The 11,406-nt window shown below is 48.6% G+C and overlaps 2 protein-coding genes across 3 annotated transcripts; one reads left to right on the top strand and one right to left on the bottom strand.

Annotated features, from left to right (window-relative positions):
- Positions 1–2,698: 2,698 nt before the first annotated feature.
- Positions 2,699–4,236, bottom strand: LOC9660188 (uncharacterized tRNA/rRNA methyltransferase YsgA). Of its 2 annotated transcripts, none has more exons than XM_002964793.2 (5): positions 3,972–4,236; positions 3,491–3,803; positions 3,390–3,440; positions 2,908–3,330; positions 2,699–2,851 (listed from the first exon to the last, which is right to left on the bottom strand). In XM_002964793.2, the coding sequence occupies exons 1-4, from the start codon at positions 4,220–4,222 to the stop codon at positions 2,929–2,931; spliced, it is 1,017 nt and encodes a 338-aa protein (XP_002964839.2). In that variant the 5' UTR covers positions 4,223–4,236; the 3' UTR covers positions 2,699–2,851; positions 2,908–2,928. The 2 variants fall into 2 exon arrangements, with proteins under 2 accessions (XP_002964839.2, XP_024525770.1); XM_024670002.1 differs by having other exon boundaries at positions 2,920–3,330.
- Positions 4,237–4,289: 53 nt separating this feature from the next.
- LOC112344698 (pentatricopeptide repeat-containing protein At4g18520, chloroplastic-like) lies at positions 4,290–6,842 on the top strand. Its single transcript, XM_024670004.1, has 2 exons — positions 4,290–4,506; positions 4,650–6,842. The coding sequence occupies exons 1-2, from the start codon at positions 4,372–4,374 to the stop codon at positions 6,771–6,773; spliced, it is 2,259 nt and encodes a 752-aa protein (XP_024525772.1). The 5' UTR covers positions 4,290–4,371; the 3' UTR covers positions 6,774–6,842.
- The last annotated feature ends 4,564 nt before the right edge of the window (positions 6,843–11,406 follow it).

The following is an 11,406-nucleotide window of genomic DNA, read 5'->3' as shown; positions in this document are numbered from 1 at the left end:
TAAGGGTGTTGATGGCGACAATGGAATCCAGCAAGAGCTTTGCCAGGGTAGGGTGCTGATGAGGATTTGCACAGCCACAGTGAGAAGAGTGCTTCGTGCTGGCGGTCGAGTGCAGCTCCGAGCCGTCGGGAAGGATGACGAAGCCACATCAACGTGAGCTGGATCACCGCCTTGAATCATCATGTTGATCATGGTGAGCTCCACCAGGGCGTAGACGATGAGGGAACCGGAAGTGTCAGTGCAGCTCTCTTGGAGGAAGAGCATCTGGTTCTGCGAGAGAAGAAGAAGCTTACATCAATCTGGAAGAGAGAGACGTTCCCGATGGCTTGGCCTTTGGCGATGCGGGCTATTCCACTGTTATCCCACTGTGGAGAACCATGAGAACGTGAGTGAAAGGACAAAGGCTTTGAGAGTCAAGAAGGACGTACCTCGCTACGGAGGTGGGCTGGAGCCAACGGGAGCCAGAGCGTGGTGGCAGCGCTCATAATGCTCCAGGAGGAAGAAACAAATTTGCCTCATTTGCTTCCACTGTTGGAGAACTTCTCAAGCCATGGATTCTCCAGAAGCAAAATTCTGGATGAGATGCATTTGTGCTCAAGGCACAACTTGAGACTTTTGCATGTAGCAGCTAAATGAGGAAAATAGTATGGTAAGCTTCTCTCGATTCTCTTGATCTCCTCACTCGCTAGGAGCTACGCTACGTGACGATCTACAAGTAGTACCCGTAACTCAACTCAGTTTCTCACAAGTGTACAAAGCTCACTACCACCGCTCGCGATGATCAAGAGATGATCATGAAGATCGGATGCTCTCGGGAACAAAAGAGTGTATCCGGGAGCTCTGCGTCGATTCCAGGTCCTGGCACCAGGTACGTGAAGATCACAGCGTGCTGATGACTCGGCTAACACACGGTGCTCTTGCAGGTCGAAAGAGAAGCGCGAGTGCTACGAAGCCTGCCCTTGTTCCCGTCGCTGGTTTACTCCGGCGTCTGGAACAGGAAGCCGGCACTACTTTCAACACTGGATGGATTGCCTTTGTGGGAGCGCTACGATTCTCGCCCAATCTCCGCGCTGGACGCGCAGTGGCTGTGCAGGGACTTGACGCATGCTGTGTTTGAGCTTTACGTAAGCTTGTGTGACTTTCGGCTATGGTGTTGATGAACTGTGCTGTGCAGGACCATGGCTACTTCCACTGCGACATCCGGTCCCATAACATCGGGGTCTACACATCGCCTCGCACCGACGGCCGCCGCTTCTACTTGTTTGATCTCGGTGTTGCGGTGGAAGTGGTTCCTCGGATGCGAGGAGCTAGAGCTCTGGACTTGGTGTTTGCCTCGCGCAGCAGCCTTGTAGACGGGATGGAAGGCTTGATGACGGAGCTGGTCTCGGTGGCTTACGTTTGCCTCTACGTCGCGAGCGAACGGGGGCTGCCTTGGGAGATGGCCGCCGAGGAGCAGGACTTGGAATCGTGCTATAAGCTGCGGAGCAAGGAGCTGATCGACATACCCGAGTGCTTGAGCTCGGGGACGAGAGAATGGCTCGACTTTGTGTTGAGCCATGACGATGATCTTGTGAGGGAGATTGGTGTCAAGTGTCTCGGTTTCGATCATCTCGAGACTTGTTCTCGTGGCAATCCCGATGAAGAAACTTATCATCATGAGCTCTCAAACAAACATGGGTTTGGGTTAAAAAATCTGTGTCGTATTTGTAGCTTTTCTTGGATGGATCAGTGATCTCATAGAAATATAAGGTAATAGCTTTCGTCCATTCGTACTTCAACAATACAATGGTGGCAGCAAGAGCATTTACAATGTTTGTCATGGTTTTGGTACTCATCTCTTTCTTTCTTGCCAAGGCGAGCTACTTTGACGTCTATCTTGGGCCTGGCTGCCACAATGACATGCAGCACTACAGTGTCTGTGGATGCTTAAACATTCATCCCTCCTACCATGGTGGCTTTAAGTTTGTGTACGAGGGGCAGCGCATTAGAACATTTAACCAGCCATTCTGCCAGGATGAAGTTTCTACTATTATTTCCACCATTCGTGAAGCTACCACAATGTATTCCTGCAACCAGGTTTTCCAGTTTCAAAGCATCTTCTTCCAGTGCTAGAAAGCTTGTAGATCTTCTTGTTACTTGCTAACAATGAATAAATCGACCTGGAAAAGAAAAGAGACATGGTTACTACAGTTTGATTTCATGAACCCAAAGTTATTTTTGTTTTTCGATTTCCACCACTACCTAGTAGCAATCGCAGTACTGATAACGTAGAGAGTCCAGATATGAAGACATAGTTGTATAAATGGTAGTGAGGAGTTTCTTGTCCATTCTCCGATCTTACCTTGGAAACCAACTAAGGTTCCTGGCATTTCCATCACAGATGCTCTCTGGAAACATCAGTGTCAAGTGTTTTAGTTGTGATCGTCTCAATATTTGTCGTGGCAATCCTGGTGGAAGAAACTTATGATCAGCTCTTTTTTCGGGAGGAAGAACCGAGCTCATAAAAAATCAATGGGGTTGGGTTAAAAAATCTATGTTCTATTTGTGGCTTTTCATATAAGGCCTGCTTTGCTATGATTTGTCTGTTGTCACGTAAGCATGGTAGCGGAAAGATCATGGAGCATTACGTTGGCTGTGGCCCTACTACAATGGTGGATATAAGTTTGGGCGGGCAAGGCATTAGAACTTTTAGCCATACTGTCAGACTGAAGTTTCTACTTTGATTTCCAACATTCGTGAAGATACCAATGTATTCCTGCAACGACGTTTTCTACTTTAAAGCATCTACTTCCAGTGCTATTAGAGAGCTTGTAAATCTTCAAGTTACTTTGCAGACAATGAAAAAATCGTCCTGGAAAAACAGAAAGGGACATGGTTACTACGGATTGATTTCATGAACCTGGTTACCTCGCAGCTTGCCTTGTTGTTCTAGATGTTCTTGTTCATGAGGAGGAACATCAGTATGCCTCCCACCACTGCCACGTTTAGCGACTCGAATTTGCCGGGCATTGGAACTGTGAGGTGTTGCGAGCCCCGCCGCGCTGGATCCGAGAGGCCTTGGCCTTCGCTGCCCAGGACCAGGCACAGCGATTTCTCACTCTTGATCTTCTCTATCAGTGCCTCCGGAGAGTTTTTCTTGGAGTGGAGCCGAGAGGAGTGAACTTGCTCCGGGATGCCGGCGTAGAATTTCATGGCGTTGGCTTTGCCGAAGGCTTGAATCTGTGGCCAGGTTCCAGCCGCGATTGGCATCCGGAAGTTGGCAGCTCGTGATGCTCGCAGGGTCTTGTCGTTGAAAGGATCGCAGCAACCGGGCAGCAAAAACACACCATCCTGGAAAACAATCGATAAAACAAGTTTTAGATCGACTCGTGAATTCTAGAGTTCTTTACCCAAGCAAATGCTGTAGCTGTGCGCAAGAGCGTCCCAAGGTTCCCAGGATCCTGTGGAAAAACTTGCCATTTGACAAAACTCTAGACAAGGGAAGTTCTACCTGGATTCCGTCGAGGATCAAAAGCCTGTGCGGATTCGGACACCATTTCTCGAGAGTTGCTCCCGCGGAAGCCAAGCTTTCGTCCGGGCTCAGCTTTTGAAAAGAAGATGGTAGCTTCACCACACCGATGGCGTCCACTGACTCGGAAGACTTGAGCCCCGCCAGCTTCTGCATGACCGACGCAGTTAAGAACACCGTGCGTTGCGAGAACGTAGAGAGCTCTTGAGGGAAGTCCCTTTCTTCCACTACGAGTAGCATCTCCAGCTCAAACGGTGCTTCTGTGTTGTTTGTCACTGCAAATTCACAGAGCTCCCTTCAATGCAAAGAAAGAAACGAGAAGATTCAGAACACGCACTCGAAGAACACATGATTCAATCAAAGAAAGAAATAACAAACACACAAACACGCAGAAAAACACACTCGAAGAGCAAAAGAAAGGAAAAATCCATCCAATCTTCAAACAAACAGAGCGATTGCTTACTGCAAGAGATTGGAGCCGACTACCAGCACCGATTCAGTGGCCTCGCGATACGAAGAGCTCTCCCGCATTTTCACCAGATGCTTCACATAGGGATTCGACAGGCTAGAAACGTGCTGGACGTGGCGCGGCAGCTCCACAACCGATTTCCTCTCCGCGCTGGGAGCAGCAGACGCCTTGCCATTGGAATTAGCAAGCGGCATTCGCACTGCGCTCGCGCACACCGGCGCAATCCGGACATCGTAGCCCGGCATCCGGAAGAACCCTAGAAAGGAAATATTTTGCTTGGCATAAACCCTAAAACCCCATTGGGGAGGGAAAGCTCTCGCGATCGCGGTGGGGGAAGGCGATCGTCGCCAGGTTTGTGATTGATGCGATCCTCGCGTAGAATGCAGCAGATCGGATGAGGGCGTTCAGGAAATTCTCGTTTCGAACGCACTCTCAAGAGAATGCCAGAGGATTGGTCAAGGTCGAGGAGTGCAAATGGAACGAGTTCTTTCAAAATCCCTCGGCCTGGTGGGATCATAGAAAAATCAAGGTGGGTTTCTTTCCCCCTCTTTGGATAGCCATCTGCGAGAATTTTTTTGCTTTGTCCATCGTGAAAGTTTCTCTCTTCGATGTTTTCGTGAAAGAGTTCTTTCTTTTTTTCCCTGAAACTGAGATCGTTTGTTTGGCTTGCAGAGCGATCCCAAAGAGCCGGATTTTGTTCACGCGAAAACGAAGGATTGCCTGTGGATCACGTCGTTCTTCAGTCCGCCATGGCTTCCACAGGAGCTCAAAATGATTAGGCCTGCCACTTCGGACGCTCGTAAGAGCTTGAGAGCCAGGTACAAAAGTGACGAGGAGATTGAGAGCTGCCAGAGCGTCGAAAAGAACACGCAAGAACAGGCCGACAGTGAGTATAATCCTGCGCGTATCAGGCAACACCGCTACGCACTGAAAGGATGTAGCAGCGTGGATCAAGTCCAGAAAATCCACCTCGAGCTTTCGAGAACCAGGGAAGCCAGGCACGTCGAAGTCGCGAAAACTCTCATTGCGCTCTACTCCAAGTTTGGTGCAATGGTGGAAGCTCGGAAGATCTTCGAGAAGCTGGCCGAGCCGACTCAAGGATCCTGGAACGCGATGGTCCGAGGATTTTCGGATGTTGGGGAGAAAGAGCTCTCGCTCGAGTTCTTTGACCGGATGATCAAGGCAGGGGTGGTTCCAGACGCTCGGATCTTCGTGCGAGCGTTCAAAGCTTGCGGAGACCTCGCGGCCAGAGAGGAAGGAAAGGTGGTCCAGGGCAAGGTGGTGAAAGAATCCTCGCTCAAGAGAGCGATCTCGCTCCACAAGCTTGCGGAGAAATGCGGCCAGGAATCCAACATCTTCGTGGCCAACGCGGTGCTGGATCTCTACGCAAAGTGCGGCAGCATGGCGATCGCTCGCAAAGTGTTCGAGAGGATGGCCTTCCAGGATCCGGTGTCGTGGAACTCGATGATCATGGGATACGTCCAGAACGGCGACAGCGACGTAGCTCTCGAGCTCTTCTCGCGGATGCAAGACGAGGAGTTCACTCCAGACTCTCGGACCTTCCTCGCGGCGATCACGGCTTGCAGCGCTCTCGCAGCGAGAGAGAGATCGCCGGTATCGTCCAAGGCCACGAAGAAACTCGCCACCATTCTCGAGAGAGGCCAGAAGATCCACGAACAGCTCCAGAAGACGAGGTTCCAAGGGGATGTTTACGTCGCAAACGCGATGATCGACATGTACGCCAAGTGTGGCAGCATGGCCGAGGCCCGGAGCGTCTTCGACGGGATCCATAGGAAAACTCTCGTGTCGTGGAACTCGATCCTCACGGGCTACGCACTGAACGGAGAAGGCAGCGAGACAATCAAGCTCTTCGAAGCCATGAAGGACGAGCCGCTTGAACCGAGCGCTAGAACTTACGTTGCTCTTCTGGGAGCTTGCTCGAGCCTGGCGGCCAGGGAAGAAGGGAAGAGGCAGCAGGGCAGGATCGTCAAAGTGGCGGCGCTGGCCAAAGGAAGAGCTTTTCACGAGATGATCCGCGAGAGAGAACTTGGAGACAACGTCTTCGTCGCCAACGCGCTCGTCGACATGTATTCCAAGTGTGGGAGCTTGGAGGAGGCCAGGGAGGTGTTCGATGGCTGCCGGAAGCGAGACGTGGCGATGTGGAACGCGATGATCTCGGCGTGCGCGCAGCTGGGCGATCCCCGGATGGCGCTAGATCTCTTCGCCCAGATGGAGCAGCAGGGTGACAATCAAATGCGGCCTAGTGCGAGGAGCTACGCTGCTGCTCTCGCGGCATGCTCCGCCGGTGCCTCGATCGAGCAAGAAGACAAGGAGCAAATGGCCAAGAACAGGAAAGAGTTTCTCGAGCAAGGCAGGATGATCCACTCGCGGCTGCTCGCCAGAGGAGGAGGATTCGAGCGAGACGCAGTGGTTTCCAGTTGCCTGGTGGAGATGTACGCCAAGTTTGGCGCCATGAGCGACGCGAGGAAGATCTTTGAGGGGATTGGGGAACGCGATTGCTGGCACTGGAGATGGATCGTGGCCGGGTACTCGAGAGCTGGAAATCACTCCACCGCTCTCAAGCTCTTCCGGCGCATGGAAGGCGAAGGGTTTGCTCCAGACGCGGAGACGTTGGTGGCGGCGCTGGATGCGTGCCGCGGGCTTGAGGATCTGGAGAGCGCGCGGAGAATTCACGCCGAGATTGTCAAGGCGGGGCTGGAGAAACACCAAACAGTGAAGGAGTTTTTCGCGAAGAACAGGGGCTATCTTCCTGGAAGAAGTGTTGACGCTCATTGACTTAGTTGACTCAGTGTGAGTTAAGTGTAGCTATTAGGCTAACTTAAATAAACATTAAAATCAAAATTTTATTCTCATCATTTGTCAACTAAGATCTGACTTTTGGCTCTAACAAACATTAAGAAAAGAGTTAGGAATCATTTCACTAACGTTTTCTTGTCTAGCTAGTCCTTCGGACGCGTCCGATTGACTCAGCACTGAGTGTGTAACTCGCTGGGTGACTCGCAGAATCGCGACATTTAACTCATGGACCATAAGAGCTTGCGAAATCTGCTTGATTTCTGTGCCAATGGCGGCACATTCCTCATCCTCTATTGTGGAATATCCAAATTTCAAGCTTAATGCCACCACAAAGCAGGTCGTAGCTGCTCAGTTCTCCACTCTCATAGATAAAGTAATCCCTTCGGGGCTGGACTACAGTGGGGAATCGGAGAGCCTGTCTTTTTTTTGACACTGTCGAGCTTGCAGAGGTCAGCAATTCGATCGTCTCTAAGCATTCTTGTGCCGGTGCTTTCAATTGTCAAGCTGCTTCCAAAGTCGTGAATTCGAGCATGCTGCGGGACGGGTTTAGAGCTTGGTCTCAGAGCTGGAGCTACTTATGAACAAGACCTATGGAGCTGCGTATACCATCTCGGGACAGCTTCAAGTCGGTTACCATATCAAGGGGATCAGTGCTAGAGGAAATGTTGCACTTCGCTCCAGAAATTTATCACAGCAAATTTCAGCATTGATTATTTATAACTGTGATGGCTACACATATCATGATACTCTTGGAAAGCCACACCATCTTCAACATGTTACACGCCGGATGCAAGCTCACCTCACAGAATCAGGCTTACGAGCTGGAGATGCAGCAGGACTGCAAAGTGTTGTTGCGGGATGTGAATGTCAGCAGAAGCATTTGGTCACCAGTTTTACTCACTGGTGCTTATATGGGCCCTGGCTGCTCTCTGGTTCTTGAACCTGATAGTCACGTCGTATTGTATGGTCCCACTGGAGATCTATTGTGGAGTAACCCAGGTGCATCTCCTAATATGTCTTCTCTATTGAGAATGTAGAACGATGGGAATCTGGTAGCACACAAGCTTCACCAACAGGAAGTCTAAGTGGGATGTGGAACACTGGAATACCGAATGAGCCATTTTGATGCTGAAAGTCTCCTCTCCTACAGTGTGAGCTCCAGGTGAGGTCCACGTGCGTTGAGTGGTGCATCTTCAGAATCACCATGTACACCTTGCAGAAAATCAGGGACCCGAATAACTCTAATCCTATCGTTGCATTATTATCATGCGTTCTGATCGTCTTATATTGGATACAGAGCAGGAGCAGGACAGTTTTGTGCAGGTACTTTACCATTCATGTTGAAACCTCTCTGAAGCACTGCTGTGGAAAAATCCAGAGACCAAAGTATCCTCTTACCAAGAACTTAGCGATGAGACAATGGGATTTAAAGACCAGAACAAGATTGGGAGAGGAGGTTATTCAGATAATTAATCCTTTATTATGTGTCGTTTTACATTCCATTAAACAGGGAACGTTGGAAGGACAGATCGTTGCAATTAAGTACATGAAGTTCCATTCTGAGAAAATTCAGTGCGATTTTGTTAGAGATTAGCGTACAAGTACATGACAAGAAAAAGCCTCCGACATGCTTTGGATGGTAATGCTTTCTCGTTTTTTATTCAGCTGTTTCTACAATTCCTTTTGCAGATTCAGATGTGCACTTGTCCCGGAAACAAGATATGAAATATGCCTTGGAGTTGCAGATGTTAGAGCCACGTGGCGTACAGAGTCGCATTCCTTCAGTTTAAGGCTTTCTTAGTTTTCTTTCCATCCTGTGTGAGATCCATCCCATAGAGCACTAGGCCATGAGGCCTGGCTTCTCTCATCATGGTATCAGAGTAATAGGTTAGATTTTTTTTTTGGCACGAGCAGTGCCATAGATGCTAGAACAGGATGGCATCGTCTTCTTCCTCCAGAGACATGGAGCAGTTCAATGGGACGAATTTCCTTGCACGTGACAGAACGTGCACAGTTTTGGTCTATGAGGTGGGGACTTTAGCCTGTGGTATCTAGATTGAGAAAATGCCTGTCCAAGGACAATGATGACACAGATCCATATAACGAGTGGAAAGACTTGGATGCTAGGGCAAATGGAGTGTTAGAAGGAGGACTTGGCCCTTTCTACAGTGTCTACGTGAATGTGGAGAAGAGTTTTGCTGAGAATTGGAAGTCAATTTATGAAATTATGGGAGTGGACCTGCAAGAAGATGTGGATGTGATTCTTTGTCACAGTGAGCTATACAGCCTGGAGTAGAAGCCACATGAGCACATGCAAGACTACATCACCAGGCTTCAGCGCAAAGTGGTGGAAATTCGACTACTAGACCCAAAAGCTACTGTGACAGATCAAAAGTTTAATATAGTTCTGTTCAAGGGGCTTGCAACTTGTGCTATGAAGTTTCATCTTTGTTATATCAAGAAGATTCCCAACATTACATAGCAGTAGATTTTTCCTGAGCTCGTCTAGCACGAAAAAACTATTATAGGTGAAGGCAATGCTACTGAGTAGGACGGGATTGCCATGGTGACTCATGGTAATCAGCACACACAAGCAGGGCACTCCTCTGTCTTTAATCAACTTAGAAATAAGTGCTCCAACAGCACTAAGGAAAAGCCAGCCACCAAGCGAGAATTCAATTTGAAGTGTAGGACATGTTCAAAGCTTGGGCACCTGAGCAGGGATTGTCTAGTGAAGAAGCAATGTCGTGAGACAAAATTGAAAGCTAAGCATGGATCTTCCTCTGGTGCGGCAGCAAAAATTTGTCACTGTGTAATGTCAGGAATCTTCTTGAAGATGAAACTTCATAGCATGAGTTGCAAGCCCCTTGAACAAAACTGCATTAGATCACAGCAACTTTTGGGTCCAGCAATCGAATCTCCACCACTTTGCGCTGAAGCCTGGTGATGTAGTCTTGCACACGCTTATGTGGCTTCTGTTCCAGGCTGTATAGCTCACTGTGACAAAGAATCATATCCACATCTTCTTGCAAGTCCACTCCCATAATTTCACAAATTGACTTCCAATTCTCAATAAAACTCTTCTCCACATTCATGTGGACACTGTAGAAAGGGCCAAGTCCTCCTCCTAACGCTCCATTTGCCTTAGCATCCAGGTCTTTCCACTTGTTGTATGGATCCATGTCATTATCATCCTTGGATAAGCATTTTCTCAATCCAAATACCATAGGCCAGAGTCCCCACCTCATAAACCAAAACTGTGCATGTTCTTTCCAGGCAAGGAAATTCATCCCATCGAACTACTTCATGTCTCTGGAGGAAGAAGACAATGCCATCCTGTCCTAGCATCTATGGCACTGCTCGTGCCAAAAAAAATCTAACCTATTGCTCTGATACCAAGATGAGAGAAGCCAGGGTTCATGGCCTAGCGTTCTATAGAGAATGAGTGAGGCCTGGCTTCTCTCATCAGTAGAAGGATTGGTGTATTTGCACGAAGGCTCAGGGAAATACATTGTTCACAGGGATATAAAACCTGGTAACATACTACTTGATGAAAGCTTTCAACCAAAAATTGCAGATTATGGCCTGTTGAGGCTCATACTGGCAAGACTCATTACAGCACAGCACCCCATGAGTTCATTTTACGACTTATGAATGTGACTGTTTGTAATATTTCAGTGGCTACATCCTTCCAGAATATGCATAAGGACAGCTCACTTTCAAAGCTGATGTATATGCGTTCGGACATTCGAAATAGTGACTGGCAAAAAGAGTCGAAAATCTGGGATGGGTACGTTGTTACCTGCTTATTTGAAGTTATCAACCCGTAAACTTGCAGGTGTGGGAACTTAAAATGGAAGACATGCTAGTGGATGCATTGGACCTAGAACTAGCAGTTGAAAACAGTGGTGAGATTCAGTGTGTGTTACTGATATCCCAAGTTATTGGAATGTTAAAAGGTGGTCCAAATTATCAGCATCTTCCAATATAATTGCCAACTGTTTTAAAACTGGAATATACCGAGAACTAGGGTTTATGCTACCATGCTGTCGATTTCCTGCTTGGCCGCAAGACATTGCGAATGTAGGCGATGGCGATCGTGTGGCGCGAGCGCGATTCGCACTACGCTTGCATCCACCAGGCCTCAGGTATGCCCGCAAGAGATCGCTACCCGGAATAATTTCATGTCCAGGTTGAAAGAGTGCAATGTGGTTGTCGCAACAGCTTTCCGGGGAAAATCCTTGGAGTTGCCTTAGCAGCTTCTCTGTCCCTCACCTCTTGGTGGAGTCCGGCTCTTCCAAGGTGAGCATTTTTTTCTTTTCTTTCTGAAACCCCAGATTTTTTAATTTTTTTTCTCAAGGCTGTAACTTAAGCGTTTCTGTGATCAGCTTTGCAGTAACAGCAAGCATGGAGCAGGAGATACTCCCGATTCCAGAGGAGTTTCCCCCGCTGCCCGATTTTTCTTTTCCGCCATATGAGATGGTAAGGCAAATGCTTCGAAAAATAGCTCATGCTTCGTTCCTTTCCCTCTCCAGATTGCACTGGACAATGGTCTTCGAGTTTTTCTTCTGGAAGATCACGAGCTGGGACTCGTAAGTGGAGCTTCTGCTTT

This window comes from Selaginella moellendorffii, unplaced genomic scaffold (genome assembly GCF_000143415.4).
Source record: "Selaginella moellendorffii unplaced genomic scaffold, v1.0 SELMOscaffold_5, whole genome shotgun sequence".
NCBI classification, from domain to species: Eukaryota; Viridiplantae; Streptophyta; class Lycopodiopsida; order Selaginellales; family Selaginellaceae; genus Selaginella; species Selaginella moellendorffii.
Note: the sequence above shows the minus strand (reverse complement) of the source record. Positions and strands in the feature narration are given on the sequence as shown.